The sequence below is a fragment of the Trichomycterus rosablanca genome, chromosome 21, assembly GCF_030014385.1.
Source record: "Trichomycterus rosablanca isolate fTriRos1 chromosome 21, fTriRos1.hap1, whole genome shotgun sequence".
NCBI classification, from domain to species: domain Eukaryota; kingdom Metazoa; phylum Chordata; class Actinopteri; order Siluriformes; family Trichomycteridae; genus Trichomycterus; species Trichomycterus rosablanca.
In genome coordinates, this window is record NC_086008.1 from 3,368,200 (window position 1) to 3,389,309 (window position 21,110).

The 21,110-nt window shown below is 42.3% G+C and overlaps 1 protein-coding gene across 1 annotated transcript in view; it reads left to right on the forward strand.

The window, feature by feature from the left end:
* Positions 1-21,110, forward strand: part of osbp2b (oxysterol binding protein 2b) — a 53,467-nt gene that overhangs the window by 28,956 nt on the left and 3,401 nt on the right. Inside the window, exons 3-13 of the mRNA XM_063017858.1 lie at positions 7,157-7,407; positions 12,658-12,856; positions 13,963-14,083; positions 14,654-14,720; positions 14,818-14,970; positions 15,083-15,328; positions 15,445-15,565; positions 16,133-16,236; positions 16,398-16,493; positions 17,172-17,356; positions 17,536-17,756. Coding sequence (XP_062873928.1) covers positions 7,157-7,407; positions 12,658-12,856; positions 13,963-14,083; positions 14,654-14,720; positions 14,818-14,970; positions 15,083-15,328; positions 15,445-15,565; positions 16,133-16,236; positions 16,398-16,493; positions 17,172-17,356; positions 17,536-17,756 — 1,764 coding nt within the window. The remainder of the gene's footprint in view (positions 1-7,156; positions 7,408-12,657; positions 12,857-13,962; positions 14,084-14,653; positions 14,721-14,817; positions 14,971-15,082; positions 15,329-15,444; positions 15,566-16,132; positions 16,237-16,397; positions 16,494-17,171; positions 17,357-17,535; positions 17,757-21,110) is intronic.

The following is a 21,110-nucleotide window of genomic DNA, read 5'->3' on the forward strand; positions in this document are numbered from 1 at the left end:
TGTGAGTGGATGAGCGTTGTTCAGCCGGGGTGGGTAAAAAAAATCAGTGTGTGTATTCTTGGTTCAGGTGGTAGATGTAATTGTAGAAAGGTGGCACAGTGGGTAAATAATGTAAAGAAGTATAGGGGTATGTGTTAGTTGGTGAGTGTAATATTATAAAGATGACACAGTAAGTGCTGTAATAGTATGTGGGCACAGTTGGTAAATATAATATTATATTTGTGGCATGGTTGGTTAATATAACATTATAAAGGTGGCACAGTTGGTAAATGTAATATTATAATGTTGGCACAGTTGGTTAATATAATACTGTAATAGTGGCACAGTTGGTAAATATAATAGTATAATGTTGGCACAGTTGGTTAATATAATACTGTAATAGTGGCACAGTTGGTAAATATAATAATATAAAGGTGGCACAGTTGGTAAATGTAATATTATAATGTTGGCACAGTTGGTTAATATAATACTGTAATAGTGGCACAGTTGGTAAATATAATAGTATAATGTTGGCACAGTTGGTTAATATAATACTGTAATAGTGGCACAGTTGGTAAATATAATAGTATAATGTTGGCACAGTTGGTTAATATAATACTGTAATAGTGGCACAGTTGGTTAATATAACATTATAAAGGTGGCACAGTTGGTAAATGTAATATTATAATGTTGGCACAGTTGGTTAATATAATACTGTAATAGTGGCACAGTTGGTTAATATAATATTATAATGTTGGCACAGTTGGTTAATGTAATAATATAAAGGTGGCACAGTTGGTTAATATAATGTTATAATGTTGGCACAGTTGGTTAATGTAATACTGTAATAGTGGCACAGTTGGTAAATATAATATTATAATGTTGGCACAGTTGGTTACTATAATATTATAAAGGCGACACAGTTGGTTAATATAATATTATAAAGGTGGCACAGTTGGTAAATATAATATTATAAAGGTGGCACAGTTGGTTAATAAAGTACTATAATGTTAGCACAGTTTGTTTATATAATACTATAATGATGGCAAAGTTGGTTAATGTAATAGCATAAAGGTGGCATAGCTGGTTACTATATAGTATAATAGAATATGTGTGGTACAGTTAATATAATAGTATAATGTTGGCACAGTTTGTTTATATAATACTATAATGATGGCACAGTTGATTAATATAATACTATAATGATGGCACAGTTGGTGAATATAAAATTATAATAGTGACACAGTTGGTTAATGTAATAGTATAATGGTGGCACAGTTGGTAAAAATAAAATAATAATGTTGGCACAGTTGGTAAATATAATAGTATAATGGTGGCACAGTTGGTTAATATAATAGTATAATGATGGCACAGTTGGTTAATATAATAGTATAATGATGGCACAGTTTGTTTATATAATGCTGTAATGATGGCACAATTGGTTAATATAAGAGTATAATGGTGGCACGGAAGGTTAATGTAATAGTATAAAGATGGTACAGTTGATATTTATAACATTATAAAGGTGGCACAGTTGATATTTATAACATTATAAATGTGGCACAGTCGATTTATATAATATTATAAAAGTGCCACAGTGGGTTAAATATTATAAAAGTGGCACAATTGGTTAATATAATAGTTTAATAGTGGCACAGTTGGTAAATATAATATTATAATGTTGGCACAGTTGGTTAATGTAATATTATGAAGGTGGCGCAGATGGTTATTGAAATAGTATCATGCTGGCACACTTTGTGTGCACGTGTGTGTGCATACATATGTATGTGTGTGTGTGTGTGTGTGTTAGCTGACACGCTACCCTTGACGTGTGCTTTGTATGCTGATTAGCTTTGTGCCGCTTGCTGTTGACCCTGCTGTAGTGAACCATTCATCCCAGTACATCAGTGTGTAAAGCACATACTGGAGCTTTGATCTTATTGTGGGTGTACCTGGATCTTCTTCTTTTACGAATCACCTCATGACCCACTGGCCACTTTATTAGGTACACATACCTCTGTTCTTTCATTGACTGTTTAGTTAAACACCTACCGTACAGATGCTGTTTGGGTATACAGTTACTGACTGTAGCCCATTTTTTGTTCTGTACACTTTTAAAGTGACTCACTGCACTGCCCTATGTAGTGTTTGAGTAGATTCGATTTTGTAACAGGACTGTAGGGATTTGAGTTGATGTTGGGAGGTAAAGTCTGGCTTGTAAAGTTCTCTTCACAAACAGAAGCAACCCTTCATTTGTAGGCGTTCTACATTTATCAGGCTGGTAGCATTAGCATAGCATCGATTAGTCAGATTGATTGAAGGAGGAAACTTATTCATCCTTCCAGAAAATGTATCCTCAAAGCTCCAGAGTCTAACAGTGGAGTGCTTTACTCTATAATTAGTATGGCACATAATAACCTGTAGTTAGTGCTGCTAAGAAGTGGTGTCTACATACTTTTGGTTGTGTAGTTAATCTAATAATCATGCTGTCACTTCTCTTTGGGTGAGAGTTCATGTTTGACTGTCAGGTTTCACGATCATCTCTCTCTCTCTCTCTCTCTCTCTCTCTCTCTCTCTCTCTCTCTCTCTCTCTCTCTCTCTCACACACACACACACACACACAGTGTTGAGGTTGTAAGAGGAAGTTAATGTAGTGTTGAGGTTGCTGACTGAACCACTTCTTTTTGAGCTGAGTGAGGAGAAACTCCAGCATTGATTTCTTACCTCGCTGTCCTTGCGCGCCCGGCTGCTCATTCATTTCTTTTTTTTTGCTAAGCACTTCATCCGATTCGGGGTCATGGGGGGCTCGGCGCCACCCGAAAACACCGGGGAAATCACTCACACCGAGGGGCATTTTAGATGAGCCGATTCACCAAATTCTCTCCACCGTTCTAATTTTCAGGATCCTTGTTCCACTAGTTTTCTTGCTAGTTTGGTTTTTCGGGAACCTTCTTGTACTGTAGCTGCCTTAGACACCTTTAATTCTTCAGTTTTGTCCATGGGTGATGTGGCAGCCTTTCGTGTTCCTGTGTCTGTTCCTCTGGTGAGCGTTTGGGTTGTTACTGGCCTGGTGGACTGAGTAGCTGACCGTCTTTTTTCTTTCAACTGTCCACATGTTTAATCATAGTCTATTGTCCACAGAGTTTGTGTGTTTGATTTGTGTCTTGTTTTGATATTTTTCAAATACTGACCCGCCATACCTACACTGTCTGGCAGGTAGGGGGCGCAGGTTGTCAAAAACTCTCTTTGAGCTACGCTTCAAAGCATTCCCTGTGCCTTATCTAAAGGTACTTGCTACAGACTTTCTGAACGTACCTGGGACTCAGCTCTGGGCCGAGTCTTCTGTATCGCTGATGTTCTTTAGGTTGGATTTCTGGGAACTCAGTCAGTAATGGCATGTAGAGCGTTCCCCTGTCTGTTCCTCTGGTGAGCATTTGGGTCGTAACTGGCCTGGTGGACTGAGTAGCTGGTAGCTTTCTTCTATCAATGGTTCAAATCTAAGTCTTTAATCTAAGTCTATTGTCCACAGAACTTGTGTGCTTTTTTGTGTCTTGTTTTCAAAGTTTTGCAAATACTGACCTGCCATACCTACACTGTCTGGCAGGTAGGGGGCACAGTTGTCAAAAACTCATCCAAAGGTACTTGCTACAGACTTTCTGAACGTACCTGGGACTCAGCTCTGGGCTGAGTCTTCTGTATTGCTGATGTTCTTTAGGTTGGGTTTCTGGGAACTCAGTCAGTAATGGCACGTAGGGCGTTCCCCTGTCTGTTCCTCTGGTGAGCATCTGGGTTGTAACAGGCTTGGTGGACTAAGTAGCTAGCGGAGATGCACACATGCACTCTTTTGTTTAATTCTGTTCCATTATCATTCTGCCTTGGTTTAGTCTCCTGCATCTGGATTCATTGCTTAATATCTCAGGTGTGGGGTTACATCTGACGCCTCTATCACGAGGCACTCGCCACCCTGTGACAACCGTTTCCTTTGATAAATGGCCAAACATTCCACCTAATGAACCCAGTGGTTGCCAAATCCTTATCTGTGTCTCTGGTCATTTCCAACAGACTAGTCCATCCACCCGTTTCCACATCCTGCCCCCTGTCCTAGTGCTTTAAGGCTTGCTAAATCTTAAACTGCCCTCAGAGGACGTTTCCAAACTGTCGCTGACTCTTGTTCTGCATTCTGCAAGGTTTTTTGCCAGATGTTTTGTCCTCGTCAGATGGTTCAAATGAGGTTGCCAAATATTAATCCCTCAAGGAGGGATCTGACTGACGTTTGCAGGATGTCATGGACACTTGAAGATGTGAGCGTGTATATTTACGACATACGTCAACCTTCTTACTCGAGCCATGTTGCTCAACTCTGCACAGTCCAAGAGAAACTAACATCCCCTCAATTCTTCTCTTGAACCCTACTGCTGTGTTAAGAAGTGTTCAGTTTGTGATAGATAGGGCCCTGCTAAGTTCATGGACCTCGTGTTTCAAAAATCACAGATTTAACAGATTTTTACAGAAAACCACATTCAGTAAATGACACTAATAAACGGAATGATAGAATAAATAGAAGCTACGATACACAGCACAGCTACCTTAATAGTTGAATGTAAACCTAGAACATCCAGCGACGGTGTGAGGCTTCATGTTCTGTCTCAGATGAAAATTCTCGTCCATGTTTTGACACCCAACTCGTGTCCACAGAATTGTTTGGGAGTTTTCCAAACTCAGTTGCCCGAGTCGTGTTTTTAGCTGCTTTACACTTCGACATCTTGGACATTTTGACTAAGTGATTGCTAACTGAATTGCTGTAGGATTGCTAGGACGCCTCATAGTGCTGATTAACCGGTAAATGTGAATGAAAAATGTTAAATGCTAAACACAACTTAAAAATTTTGAATTTCGCAACAAATTACATAATACACGGGATAATAATTTTCACGGCCATATGCTATTGTTCCAAGCACGGAACCCTATGGTACGGTGTGTTTTTAAATCTGTGATCCCACTTTTAGTGTTTGTTTCCATTAACAAGTGAGCCGTCCTGTTCCCAAGTATTGCTGCTATATTGTGTTTGTTTTCTTGACCAGGGACCAAATGCACGGACGCAGGTTATTAGGATCGTGGTAGGTCCGATTCCACCCGAAAAACTGCAGGCAGGAACACGCCCCAGACAGATAGCCAATGTATCACAGGGCTTTGGCCATCATCCTCTCAGACATAGTCAATCATATCTGTGTAGCATGAAAGTGCTAGCGATAGGTGGGTGAGCGTAATAGGCTGCTGCACCACCCAAACGACCAGAGTATTATATATTCATGTAATTAATTCTGTACAACTGTAAGCAATTGTTGTGGTTAAAACACCAGAACTGAATAATTAGAAGGGGTGTCCACAGACTTTTGGCCATATAGCGTGTGGTATTTCGTAGATGTAACCTTTTAAATGCAGACAAAAATGAAAATAAAGTTTCTCTTTTTTATCTGTCTGATTCAGCTCGGTAATGATGCAGCAACACCAACATCTCGCTAATCAAAGCTTCAGTTACAAACACATGGGAACCAGCACACGGCATGACTCACAGACTAACAATCTCATTTACTTTACACCTACAGAAACACAGAACCAGCCCACACACACACACACACACACACACACACAGTTTTATCAATGCAGTTTTATTTTACCCACACAGCTCCTGGGTCTCTGGGTTCTCAAAGTTTGTTTGTGTGTTTTTAGGATTCGAAGGTGAAACGTTTTACAATTTGGTTCCAATTTTGTTGTCAAACACTGTCACGGCCGATTTTGTATCTCCAATTCACCTTACTTACACCATGTCTTTGGATTGTGGGAAGAAACCCACGTAGCCACGGGAAGAACATGCAAACTCCACACAGAAAGTACCTGGTCCGCTCCAACATGCTGCCCAGGGACCCTAATGTCAACAGAGCACAACACTGTACAGGGGTACAGTCATGCTGGAACAGGAAAGGGCCTTCCCTAAACTGTTGGTGCAAAGTTGGAAGCATATAATTTCCTTTAGCAACTGTGTGGTTGGCGGCACCGTGGCTAAGTGGGTAGCACTGTCGCCTCACAGCAAGAAGGTCCTGGGTTCGATCCCCATGTGGAGCGGCCCGGGTCCTTTCTGTGTGGAGTTTGCATGTTCTCCTCGTGTCTGTGTGGGTTTCCTCCAGGTGCTCCAGTGTCCTCCCACAGTCCAAAGACGTGCAAGTGAGGTGCATTGGAGATACAATTTGTCCATGACTGTTTGATATAACCTTGTGAACCGATGAAACTCCCGTTTCTGTCATGAATGTAACCAAAAGTGTAAAACATGACGGTAAAATCCTAATAAACAAACAAACAAGCAACTGTGTGGCTGAAACATGTGACTTCCAAAATTAGATGGGTGTCCTTTAATTCTAAAGCCTTTGTTACTGGGGGTGCAACATTTTCTTTCGAAGGGTGGTGGGTGGTGCTGCAACCATATTAACGCCCATGGTTTTGGATGATCTACGGCAGCTGAGACGCTGGTCCATGCCTTTGTGACTTCTCGGCTGGACTATTGCAATTCTTTGCTCCATGGGCTTCCCTCTAAATCAATACTCCCCTTGCAAATAGTCCAGAATTCTGCTGCACGGATCTTAACCCATACAAAGAAGTTTGATCACATCACCCCAGTCCTGGAACAGCTTCACTGGCTGCCCATTACCATGCGCATACAGTACAAAATTTTACTTCTCACCTATAAGGCACTCCATGGTTTGGGTCCCCGTTATCTTTCAGACCTCCTAAAATCTTACAATCCCTCCCGTAACCTAAGGTCATCAGATGCCGGTCTCCTGGTGGTTCCCAGGTTCAGACTGAGCACTATGGGTGGCCGATCTTTCAGTGTTGCTGCCCCTGCGCTTTGGAACTCTCTTCCATCCTCGCTATGTTCTACTATTCCTCTATCTAAATTTAAAACTTTACTAAAAACCCATCTTTTTTCTCTGCACTTTTCCCCTTCCTCCCCTGCTATTTTGGTGTGATTGTTATTTTGTTAATTTTGTTTGTAAAGCGACCTTGGGTTTTTGTGAAAGGCGCTATATAAGTGTAACTTATTATTATTATTATTATTATGATTAAATAATCTCAGAACAGCATTATTTATCTCTAACCTCTCTCTTTCTCTCTGTGTTTTTAGATGACTCCGGCGAGGAAGAGCCCACGTCACGCTCGGACCGCAGCGAACTGCAGGGGGCTCTGAAGACCTTGGCGAGTAAGCTTGACGATCTGTGTACGTGTAACGATCTGATCGCTAAACACGGAGCGGCGCTGCAGCGTTCTCTCAGCGAGCTCGAGGCCCTGCGGATCCCCGTCGAGGGCAACGAGAAGATCAAGGCCGTCAACGAGAGAGCCACTCTGTTCCGCATCACCTCCAATGCTATGATCAATGTGAGTGAACACAGGAAAGGAAGCATTTTAATATACGCAGACTTTTATATTTTAGGAATGCCTTTTTTTGTGCCGGTTGTGCCGTGGAGATCAGCGACTGGAAACGGTTACAGAATCATGTCCTTCTGTCTTGCCAAATAACTGACATGTCGGTTGCTAATAACCGAACGTCACTTGCACCTTGCTGAGTGTGAATTTGCTCCAGGTGGAAGTTTTTCTATTCATCACGGTTTTCACCAGGCTTGATCCGATTCGGTTTTCTGCCGGTGCAGATGCCGGCACTTCTTATCTTTTCTTGGGAACGCAGCCAATGTTGTGGCACTTTTAGTGTGGATAAGCGAGCCGCCTCGGAGGCGCTCTGCGGGAGACCACAACACCTATTATTAACAGATGTATTAAATCAATAATGTAAATAAATTATATGCATCCAATTTTGTAATAGTTAATATTATTGCCTGTGGTTTTGGAATGGGGTGTCCAACAAATTTAGGGTCAGAATTGTGAAAAAAATACAATCCACCCCGCACTCTCGCCCTCTCTCATGAAGACCTGTGAGGGAATTGGAAACTGAATTGAATTTTGGCTGAGAAAAGACTGTTCTCAGTGATGCAGCAAAGCTTTTATAAAAGCATAATTAATCTCCTCGCTCTGTTGAATTCGGAGTCCTAACTATAGAAACAGGATTTATTTGATTTAACAGTAGGACGGATCACAGGCTGCACCGCCTGGATCGATCTCAGCCCCGCATACCTTTCACATCATGTGTTTATTACAGCGTTTCAGCTCCAGCAGCCAGTGCTTCGCTGGCAAATTCTAGTCGACGTTACAATATTTCCTCTCGGCTGGTCAGTGTGGTGGAGCTTCAGCTTAAAATTGTTCATGCCGGATCAATGTGAACAAGGTTTAGTACCCTGTATATTTAGGAGGAGAACACTTTGGTTAAGGTACAAGACTAGTAAACAGAAGGTTGCTTGGGGGTAGAAGAAGATGCTACCAGCCTGAGCGGGCAATCCAATGATCATTAATCATATACAGATCATATACAGGTGTACAGTATAACAGTGTATAGTATGTTATTTTTCTGTGTATCCTAGCTCAGAAGCTGGGGTCAGAGCCCAGGTCAGATCCAAAATCAATAATTTCCTTTAAGTAATTTACTATTCTATCTATCTATCTATCTATCTATCTATCTATCTATCTATCTATCTATCTATCTATCTATCTATCTATCTATCTATCTATCTATCTATCTATCTATCCATCCATCCATCCATCCATCCATCCATCCATCCATCCATCCATCCATCCATCCATCTATTTAGTGACTGTGCACACATTTCCACAGAGTCCATAATATAGACAGTAGACAGTCATTCTAAAACAGTGGACACTGTTAAAGCCACAAAGAGGTGGACACTTCATATAAACACCCGTAGTTTGGGAATCGGATGGCCAACATGCTCAAACGTCGGATGTCACGGATGTTGTGGGTTGAAAATAACAGCTGGAATGTCTAGCAATAACGAAAACTGACTGCACTACTAATTAATTAACAATTCTGTAAGTAACCGTAAAATTATTATGGGGCCTGAAATTATCAGCAGCGCCTCTGTGGTGTCTAATCTGAAGAACAGCCACACCCAGTCAGTAGTAGGAAAGTCACAGGAACGTTCACTGTTTGGATAACATTTAAATTTAAATGTTCATATTTGCATATTCGAGGAACAGAAATGCTCCAGTTCTGATGGTAAAGATGACGTGCGTCACTTTGGTCTTTCCTATTAAAATGTTCATTTATTTTTTTTAAATAATCACGCTTGTGTGTTCACCAAGAATCTGTTTCATCAGTCGTTTCAAACTTTCCGTTTTTAAACGGACTACATTGATGTGAGCCTCCCCCTTATTCTTCACCCAGATGCAGACACGTGCACGCGCTGATTTCCTCGCCGTGTCGAGGTCACAAGTCGTGCGGTGCTTTTTTCACAGCTCTCAGCACCAAAAATGTGGAAGCGGCTTCTGCGTCTGAGCTGAATTTCCATATTCGCTCTCACGTGCCAGCGTAGGTCACACACTGACTGCTGGAGAAGCTCTGTGCATTTCTAACATTTGCATCAGCTCAGGTCAGACGCAGGAGTTCTGGTGAGTCTCGGATTGTTTATCTCAGTCGATTTTTGCCAGTGTTTTTTTTTCCTGAATTAAATGACTGGTTATTTTATATGTGTATTTTTTTAAGGTTTAACTAGTGTGTTTTAAGATGACGTATTGATAACGTAGTGGTTATTTAAGTTACGATAGTCTGTCAGCTCTAACCAGCTTGTTCGTTGTACTCCGATATCTCTCATCAACAAGGTGTTTCTGCCAGCATTTGCATTTCTTTAGTCTTTTAAACTATTTGGGGTAAACTATAACCCTGTAAGGCGGCCCGTGGACCAGACGTGACCCACCAGTGATACACGCAGCTCACCACACGCTTAATTTCGAGGCATAAATTAGCAAAACCTCTCTGAAATAGAGACTCTGGCTGTGTTCTAAATGCAGCACTACTGACAATAGGTAGTGCCCCACATAGACACACTTTCTAGTGCAGTAGTATACAGTTTGGGACACAGCCCAGAGGGGTTGTGAATGAGTGGTATTGCACTGGGAGCAAATGCTATGGAGGAAAATAAATAAATTCAGAAAATGCACTTAATGGCCACGTTATTAGGAAGACCTGGACACCTTGGCATGGATGTAATTATCCAATCAGCCAGTTAAGTCGCAGCTAAAAAGCTCCATGTCAATCTGAATGGGAAAATTAGACTCTAACATGCCAGACATGCTGGTATTGAATTTATAATTTTTGGTATTGAATATTTAATACATACAAACAGTGATATCAGTATTATATGTGCCCTCTATATACTGTATACCTTACCGGTATTTCCAATGTGGTCTGTCCGTCAGCAAAGTTGAACAGCCTGGGTGCTCGGGTGGCCAGCAATCTAACGTTACCACACCTCTCAGCAGAGCCACCGACCTGTCCGAGTGTCCACATAAACACAACTGGCCGTGTTTGATGGAGGGAAGGTCGGACCCTGTCTATGGACTCTGGACACTTGTCGGAGGGAGCCTTGGTTGATCCGACTCTTCTTGATCAGGTCAAGGTTTTTGCAGGTGGCAGCAGATTCACAATCGGGAACTGGAAATGACTAAATTAAAAGATTAAAGGGGGAAAAATCCAGAAGAAAGGGTTGAACAGCGTGACCTATTGTAACCTCAGCCGTGAAGCTATAGAAACCAGATCTGTGATTCTGTATGAGTGTGTGTATCATCTGTATGACCTATAATAACACTTTTATTGCAGACGGTGTTTAAGAGAAGTTACAATCCTTAAATCCAACGTGTGCATGTGTGCGCTGTTTTTTTCAGTCGATCTCTCCTTTCACTTCTGTTTTTGTGTGACTCACAGCGAAGTCAGCTGTGGTTCGTCATCTCTGAATCCTCAACGAGTAAAAATAGGCTGCTAACGTCAGCACTTCAGCGTAGCATCTCTCTGATGGACCTGCGTTAGTTCTACAGAACAGAAATATTACAGGAATAATGGAACGTTCAGGGAGATGTGGGGTGTCTCAATGAAGGGGAAGTGAAAGTGTGTGTGTGTGTGTGTGCGCTTAAGCAGAAAGGTTTTAGATCTAAGGACGTTGCATTAAGCACTCGGCCTGTAGACGAGATTTTACAGGAGTAATGGTGTTACCGTCTTGTCTAGACTATAAGACGTTATTAAAATAGTCCAAGTCTGAGCTAGAAGCAACATACACAGCAAAACCACATGCACACTATGTGGCCAAAAGTATGTGGACGCCAGTATTGCTGCCCCCGTCCCCTCTTGTTGTAACAACAACATCCTTCCATCCTTTGGGGTTTTTTCCGAAAAGGTTCCTGCTCACTAATGCTGTTTTAGTTACTATAGCATGTCAGTCCTCCGATTCCAGTCATCAACAGGGTGTTTCTGCCCATAAAACTTCCATTCACTAGATGCTTTTGCCATTTACCAGGCAAGATTTGGCCCACCTTAATGATACATGCAGCCCGACTGCAGCTACTTTCTAGTAGGTAATAATAGGTAATAATGATCTAAAATTCTGGACAGTAAAAATTTGCATTTGTTTTGTTATTTTTAAATATCGCAGCCTTAAACATGTTGCAACTAAGTAAAATTATTTAAATGGTATATAGAATAGCATTCCACTGTTCTAGACATGGGCAGCACGGTGGCTTGGTGGGTAGCACGAAGGTCCTGGGTTTGATCCCCAGGCGGGGCGCTCTGGGTCCTTTCTGTGCAGAGTTTGCATGTTCTCCCCGTGTCTGCATGGGTTTCCTCCCACAGTACAAAGATCTGGGCGGCACGGTGGCTTGGTGGGTAGCACTGTTGCCTCACAGCAAGAAGGTCCTGGGTTCGATCCCCAGGCGGAGCGGTCCGGGTCCTTTCTGTGCAGAGTTTGCATGTTGTCCTCGTGTCTGCGTGGGTTTCCTCTGGGATCTCCGATTTCCTCCCACAGTCCAAAAACATGCAGTCAGGTTAATTGGAGACACTGAAATGCCCTATAGGTAAATAGGTGTGTGTATGTGTGTGTTTGTGTGATAGACTGGCGCCCCGTCCAGGGTGTTACTGTGTGCCTTGCACCCATTGAAAAGCTGGGATAAGCTCCAGCACCCAAGCGACCCTCATTGGATAAGCGGTTAAGAAAGTGAGTGAGTGAGTGAGTGAGTGTTCTAGACATACTTTCAAGTACAGTAGTATGCAATTTGGGACACAGGTAGAGTGGATGTGAGTTAATAACCTTGCAATAGACTATAATTTTCTGTATTTATTTACATGTTTTGTGTTGCGTGGCCTGTGGTCTGTCTTAGAGGTTGGGGCTCTGTGCAGGCCACTGGAGTTCCTTCACACCAAACTAGTCAAACTGTGTATTTATGGACGGTTTGGGGCGCATCCATGCTGGAACAGGACTGTTGAAATCATATAATTTATTTCCGATTGGTAAAAATAGGTGAGCACTAAACATTATGAGGGTGTCCACATACTTTTGACCATATAGTGCAGTTCTCTTATTCAGATAGATTGTGCTTAATGACATTTCAATGCTTTTGCTGAGGTAGTAATGTTGGTATCGAGCACAGAAACTATGCTGTAGTGCAGCCTGGACCCAGTTTTAACTTTCGCTACTGGTCATGTGACCTGACCCGAGTCCTCTCGCCCTGTGCCAGGCATGCCGGGATTTTTTGGAGTTGGCTGAAAGCCACAGTCGAAGATGGCAGCGCGTCCTGCAGCATGAGCGAGAGCAGCGTACCCACCTGGAGGAGACGATAGAGCAGCTGGCAAAGCAGCACAACAGTCTGGAAAGAGCGTGGAGAGAGGCGCCGACACACACGTCCAACACCCCCGATACCACCTCCACACACACCGGTGAGCCACACACCCTCCGTCTCTGGCACTATGTTTATTTCCTTAATACCAAAAACAACAGTGACTATAATAACTCTCTAAAGCATGCAGAAGGTAGATTGGCTGCTTTCAATTGTCCCTAGGTGTAGGTACGTTTGTAAGAAAGTGGTGCCCTGTCTGGACTGTATTCCTGGGCTGTTTTGGGATAGAGCAGTGCCAGTCATGACCATGTCACACACACACAGTAAATTTAACAGAGCCTTCTAGAAAATGAAGTCATACTAACTGCATCATGGTGTTACTGGTCCCAGTCCTTGGCTGCTAACTACCAACTGGCAGTATGGTGCACTATATGTCCAAAAGTATGTGGACACCTGGCCATAAGCTTGTTAAAAACATCTCATTCCATAACAATGGTCATTAATCTAAAGTCGGCCCCTGCTTTGCAGCTGTAACAGCTGTAAGAATTTGGAGTGTCTCTACAGGTATTTGTGTCCATTTAGTCAAAAGAGCTTTTGTCAGGACATACACTGATGTTGGACGTTGCAATCAATGTTCCAATTCATCCCAAGGTGTTTAATTGGGTTGGGTCAGTGCTCTGTGCAGTCCTTTGGAATTTCTCCACATCAGCTTTGTCAAACCATGCCTTAATGGACCTCTCTTTGTAAACTGGGGCAGTCATTCTGGAACAGGGAAGGGCCTTTCCCAAACTATTTATTATCCTTCATCTCAATGTGCAGACACCATTGATTAGCCAGCAGAGGTCCCAATTGCAAAAGGAATACCCTCAAACATTCCCTCCCCCGGACAAGCCTATTATTGTCTGTATAGGTGCACGATGGGCTGATAGCAAAGCTATGATTTATACTCCCGAGTTCAAAATGTCAGCAATTGGTTCACACTTGTTTTTGACGGCACTGTCTTTTTTATTGCTTTACTGATAAACCGATTTACCTTTATTTACTGGACGCACATTTTATATTTAGTCTGGAATGTTTAGAGACTCTTCGGTCCAACATATCACAGCAGCTTTCAAACTTAACACCTTACATTGCGTCTAGTCCCCTTGTGCACTTCGTCGTAAGTTGTGTCTGAGTACATATTTGTAAGCTGTGTGTTCCCTGCAGGAGTGAGTGAGAGGACCCGGAAAGAGGAAGCGAGTGATGATGAGGATACAGAATTTTTTGATGCCATGGAGGATTCACCTGCATTTATCACAGTGAATGCCACAGATGCCTCTCAGCACAGGTAACACACACACACACACACAATATGTACAATTACATGTAGACGTACACTGTATGTCAAAGTATTTGAACAACTGACCATGAGCTTGCTGGTATTAAAATAGAGTGACCTCCATGTGATCTTTACATCCACTCTCAGCATTGCACATTGTGCTCTTGTTGTTTTCTTTGCAGGAGTTTTGCATTATGCTACAGCCCAAAATTTATTCCATTTGTTGACACCATTCAGCATTTCTCTCTACTCCTCCAAGCTCTTCCAAAATTTGTTTTTATTGTGGCAGGATTCACATAAACAACTTCCAGTTTCCAAAGCTGGGTTGACTTTATCACCTGAATTAGATTTTGTATAGTAATAGCTGTGTTGAGTGGACAGAGGCTGGGTTGAGTGGACAGAGGCTGGGTTGACTATACAGAGGCTAGGTTGACTATATTACCAGAGTTAGATTTTGTATATAAACAGCTGGGTTGAGTGGACAGAGGCTGGGTTAAGTGGGCAGAGGCCAGGTTAACCACCTGGATCACCAGCAAAAACAATATTGCTAATATTACCAATGTATGTGTGTGTTTGCAGGCGCTCTCAGAGTAATTTAAGTGGTGCCAGCAGTGGGAACACCGGTGACTGGAACCTGGAGGATCATGTGAGTGTCACTAAAAAGGCAGATTAAGCCGAGTGAATTGAAATCAGTTAAACTGTAATCTTTATCTCCCTTTGTCTCTGTCTCATCCCGGTCTCAGACCTCTCCAAGCTGTAACGATTTGGCGGGGAGAGAGGTACAGATGCGCAGAAGAAGGCGAACCCGAATCTCAGACAAACCCAACTACTCCCTGAACCTTTGGAGTATTATGAAGAACTGCATTGGCAAAGAGCTCTCCAAAATTCCCATGCCTGTGAGTCTCCATACTGCCCCCATGTTCCCTCCATACAGACCCTGCAATGCCATCATTCTGCCACCTAACGCTTTACCCCTGTTGCCCACCCCTCCTTCTGTCTCTGTTCCAGGTGAATTTTAATGAGCCCTTGTCCATGCTGCAGCGTTTGACGGAGGATCTGGAGTACAGCGAGCTGTTAGATAAAGCTGCTCGCTGTGAGAATTCTCTGGAACAGATGTGTTTGGTGGCCGCTTTCTCTGTCTCGTCCTATTCCACCACTGTTCACCGCACAGCTAAACCGTTCAACCCCCTGCTGGGAGAAACATACGAGCTTGACCGGATTGAAGAATACGGCTACCGCTCCCTCTGCGAGCAGGTTACACACCTCACACACACCTCACTCGCACACAAAGAAGGAAAAGCTTTATAATTATTAATCAGTATAATTTATTGATTATCAGTTTAATATTTCTGGCTTTCTCTTTCTTTCAGGTCAGTCATCATCCTCCAGCTGCTGCCCATCATGTCATATCACAGCGAGGCTGGACTCTGTGGCAGGAAATCACCATCGCCAGCAAGTTTCGGGGCAAATACCTGTCCATCATGCCACTGGGTGAGAGCTTCAGCTTGCCAAGTTAAACACAGCCTGTATTGTAGTACCCTGTCTAGCCAATCACCAAAAAAATAATGAAGAACCTTGTAGTCTTGGGTAACAGGAATTTTGGAAACAATGGAAATTGTACCACAATGATGCACAAAGCTAATTCATTTTCCGCTGTTTGCCATCATTGGCTTTCATTAGTGGTGTAGTTTCTGTCACTTTCTGTCACTTTCTAAGAAATTATAAGAAATGAATGTTAATTTATGCTAGCCAACTACCGCTGGCATCCAGGGTTCGAATCCTTAGCGGTGCTATCGACCAGTCTGGTGTCTACATGTTTGGCTACGTCTGGGATAAACTGCCTAAATCCATGTGTTCAAAGCTTGTAGAGACAAATCCAAGACTCACAGCTGTAAATGGCTGTCGACGTTGCTTTTATAACATATTGAATAAAGAGTTTGAATGCTTTTGTGAATAAAAACTCCTAAAACATGTTTTTGATAGTGATTATTTGATATAGTTATTTGATATTGCTTATAGATTTTAGAGTCTTTATGTCTCTTTTTATCCTTTATTTAGGTGACATTCACCTGCAGTTCCATGCGAGTGGGAACCACTACGTGTGGCGTAAAGTGACCTCCACCGTCCACAACATTATTGTGGGCAAATTGTGGATCGACCAAGTTTGTAGTCTCTGAGTTCTACTGATATAAATTATATTATTAATAATAATAAACAGGATTTAAAATTTGATCTATGTAATGCTGTTCTGAATGCCTCTTATTTTATCAACCATATTAATATTTATCTTGTTGTATTATGTCTTTCTCTCTTTGTCTTTCAGTCAGGGGACATAGACATCGTGAATCACAAAACCAAAGAGACGTGTCAACTTAAATTCTCTCCGTATAGCTACTTTTCACGGGAAGTTCCACGCAAGGTATTTTCTAATTCTGCCAACGTACCTGTGTAACATTTACTGTTTAACAGACTCCCAATGTAATCGTATTCTGTTACCCAAGTTTAGTTCCACTTTTTTTTACCTGCACAAGTCTGGTTCATATAGAGATCTGTATCGCGCACAGAGATTCACACACCATCTTCATTATCCCTGATCTCTGTGCGGGTACCATAAGCCAGCCAGCAGAAGTTGTTATTGCAGCCCTCCCTCCTTCGGACGAGCCAAGGATTGACTGTGTAGGTGTATGGCCAGTCGTTAGCAAAGCTGAGACGTCAGCAGTGGTGGGCTAGTGTGCTTTATTGCTGCACTACCTGAGCAATCCATACTTGTGGCATTCAGTAGTTTTAAAATCTTAACTAAGGCACTCGGGTGGCCTTAACGGTCTGGCGCTGTCTCAGCAGTGCCACCAGCCCTGGTCAGGCACTCAACAGTCTCAGTTGTCTGTGTCTGTGAGAGGGGACACTGCATAGCAGAAAGAGTGTTTCTTTGTACGTATTAGGAGGTCTGTAAAAATCCGCTGCTGGTCAGTGTAAAGAAGCTGCCGGCAATTTCACATGGGTCTGAGGAGGCTTGTGTTATCTTGTGCCTTTTCTTGGACAGCGAGGAAGTTAATGCAACTGGCAGGGGTCACTAGAGCTGTTGTGTGTGTGTGTGTAGGTGACAGGTGTGGTGTCCGACTGTGACGGACAGGCGCACTACATCCTGTCAGGAACGTGGGATGACCGAATGGAGAGCGCCAAGATCGTGCAGAGCAGCCGGGGCAGCAGCAGCACCGAGGGCAAACAGAAAACCGTCTACCAAACACTCACGCCCCGCCTGCTGTGGAAGAAGTACCCACTCCCGTACGTACACCAAATTTTCACTTTAAAGATTAATGAGGAGTCGGGTCACCATTCACTATTTATATTAACGGAATTCTTTTCTAAATGCCAGCGTACATTTTTTTATTTGTTGGTGGTGTGATGTAGTATGTGAGGTTGTAAACAATCGTTCCATCCTCCCTTTCGCTCTCTCCTTTCAGAGATAATGCCGAGAACATGTACTGCTTTTCATCTCTGGCTCTCACCCTGAACGAAGAGGAGGACGGGGTCAGTCTGACGGACAGCCGTCTGCGGCCGGACCAGCGGCTGATGGAGGAGGGACGGTGGGACGAGGCCAACACGGAGAAACAAAGGCTGGAGGAGAAACAGAGAGCCGTGAGGAGGAGGAGGGAGGCCGAAGCGTCCGACGCCATCAATGAAGGTGAGAAGCGTCCGCAGGCACCAGTTTGCTATCATGAGCCGCCACACTGTAGCGCTATGGAGCTCATTTTAAAAGGGCGGAAATCCAAACTCCTCGTAGGCGGAAATCTGAACTCCTTGTAGGAGGAAATCTGAACTCAGTATATGAGGAAATCCGAACTTAATATAGGAGGAAATTTGAACTCCCTGTAGGAGGAAATCCGAACTTAGTGTAGGAGGAAATCTAAACTCCTTGTAGGAGGAAATCCGAACTCTATGGATGAGGAAATCCGAACTTAGTGTAGAAGGAAATTCGAACTCCTTGTAGGAGGAAATCCAAACTCCTGGTTGGAGGAAATTCAAACTCTGTGTAGGAGAAAATCTGAACTAATTGTTGGAGAAAATCCGAACTCTTTGTAGAAGGAAATCTGAACTCATTGTAAAGGAAGAAATCTGAACTTAATGTAGGTGGAAATCTGAAGTCCTGGAAGGAGGAAATCCAAACCCAGTATAGGAGGAAATCCGAACTCCTTGTAGGAGGAAATCTGAACTCCGGATTGGAGGAAATCTGAACTCAGAATAGGAGGAAATTCGAACTCCTGGTAGGAGGAAATCAGAACTCCTTGTAGAAGAAAGACAGAACTCATTGAAGGAGGAAATCCAGACTCTGTATAGGAGGAAATCTGAACTCCTTGTAGGACAAATTTCGAACTATGTGTGGGAGGAAATCCAAACTCTTTGTAGGAGGAAATCTGAACTCCTTGTAGAAGGAAATCCAAACTCTCTGTAGGAAAAAATCTGAACTCCTTGTAGGAGGAAATCTGAACTCCTGGTAGGAGGAAATCTTAACCCCTTATAGAAGGAAATCCAAACCCCTTATAGAAGGAAATCCAAACCCCTTGGAGGAGAAAATCCGAACTCCTTGTAAAAGGAAATCTGAACTCCTAGTAGGAGGAAATCCGAACTCTTTGTAGGAGTAAATCCAAACTCCAGGTGGGGACTCTAGCTCACCAAACTTAGAGCAGGTTCTGTTGGAGGTAAACCATCTCCCTGTAGTTGTTTCAATCTGAAGTAAAAAAAAAGTGTTTTGTTCCTCTGTTACTCCAAATTCCTGTTTAGCTGTCATTTTCATTCCCCATCCAGAGTACAGAGTGCGTACCCTTTAGAGATATTAGGGCGTAGTAACCATCACTTTAGAACAAACCACAACCTGAGAATCTCTGAATATTGTCTTGTACTTGTGATGCTGATGATTATGATCATGTGTCTCTGTTTCCTCCCGCTGGTTGCCAGAGTGTGAGATTTACTCTGGTGAGTCTGGTATAACCTGCATGTATGGCCTCTATACTATAAAGCACACAAGTGTGTGAGTGTGTGTGTGTGTGTGAGCATGCGAGTGTGTGAGACTGAATGTCTGAGTAAGTGAATATACACTACTGTGTATTGCCAAAAGTATTTGGACACCTGACCTGACCATGAGCCTGTTGGACGTCCTCAGCTTTAACAACAGCCACTCTTCTTCTGAGCTTCTCACAAGACTTTGAAATATGTCTGTGGGAATTTGTGCCCATTCAGCCAAAAGAGCTTTTGTATGGCTGGGCACTGATGTTGGTCACGAAAGCCTCAATTGATCTTCTAGTTCATTCCAGAGCTGATCAGTGGGGCTGAGGTCAGGGCTCTATGCAGGCCTTGCTTTGTCACAGGGGCACAATCCTGCTGTAACAGGAAAGGATCTTCCCTAATCTGTTGCTGCAAAGTTGGAAGCACATAATTTTCTTTATATAATTGATTGATCACACCTGTCGTGGCTGAAAAACACTAATTCAGTAATTACATGGAGTGTCCCAGTACTTTTGTTCATATATTATATGTACAAATGAAATGCGTCCACAGTTTGCAGATCCCACAGTGATCTGTAATAGCATTTCCACCATGTCCTCAATCCACGCTTGGCTTTTTCTGTGAGCGTCTGTGTGCAAAGACACCATCAGTGCGAATCACAGCGCAGGAAATGCTCACGCCGACCTCTCCAGCTGCCACTCATCCCAATCAGACGAGGAGCGTTTCCGTACAGATGAGCTACACCTGACTCTGACTGTATTAACAGCCCTCCTGCAGGGCCATAAATGAGCCTAGTTAATCAGCTTCTTTATTCTGATTTTGAAGGCTTGTGTGATTTCGAGATCAAATCAGATGACACAATTCCTGTTGTTTGAATTCATATTATAACCAAATTGGGGTAGCGTGATGATAATGTTGGGGTTTCATTAATTTCTGCATCTGTTCTTTTTTTGTGACTAAACGATTAAAACATGAAACATCAGGATTTGTATTATTTATTTTGTTCTTTTTACTGTTCTTTTTATCTGTGTGATCAGCAACAAACCCCAGTAAAGCTTAAAAAGTGTCCATTGTTCATCCTGCAGTGCAGTCTTTAAAGCTTGCATGACTGTAAAGAGTGTCACTTGTGTTCCATCAGCTTCTAATTCATGACAGAGCTGTTGTTTTGGTGGTTGTTAAATCATATCTGATAGATAGATAGACAGACAGACAGACAGACAGACAGACAGACAGACAGACAGATACTTTATTGATCCCGGAGGAAATTAAAGTCCCAGTAGCATGATACATCCAATCCACACTATAAACATTCAACAATATACATGTATTGCATAACTACAGTGCAGTTATTAATGATGAGGAAGAATTTGAGTGAAAAATAAACAAATTAAGTAAAAGTGCAGGGAGGTGCAGTTCCTAGTATACAGTATATGGTAGATTAAATATAGATTAAATATTAAATAGTAAAGTGATAGAGTGGCGAGTATTGCACAATCAATTGAGTTGGGCCAATATAGTCATATCTACAGTATGTATACATTAACATACATATACAAGTGTACGAATGTACTTAAGCATGTATATATACATGTATAAAATATATGTGACGTAATGATTTAGTAACAGAAAAAATCATCTGCAGAAATTATGGAAAGCTCAAGCATACAAAAATGTATGTTTTAATAGCTAACATTAAGAGTAGAACCGAAATATTAACCATCTCAAAACGTAAACGATGTTTACAATATAAGAGTCAGTAATAGACTAAATATACTATTTATGCTATAATTTTTATTAGTGTACTGGTTTTGCTTACCTGATAAGAATACCAACTTTACAGCCATTAAAGCTGTGCTAAATGCATCACATTATCTACTTTAGTAGCTTTTTTTACAGTCCGGCCAGCTCATGCAGTAGTATAGCTATCAGTTCAGGTTTCAGTGGACAGTTCAGTAACGCAATCACACAAGTATAAATACAGAGGAGGATTTGTTCTTACCTTGCCTTACCACTGAGGTAAGAGTTACATCAAAAC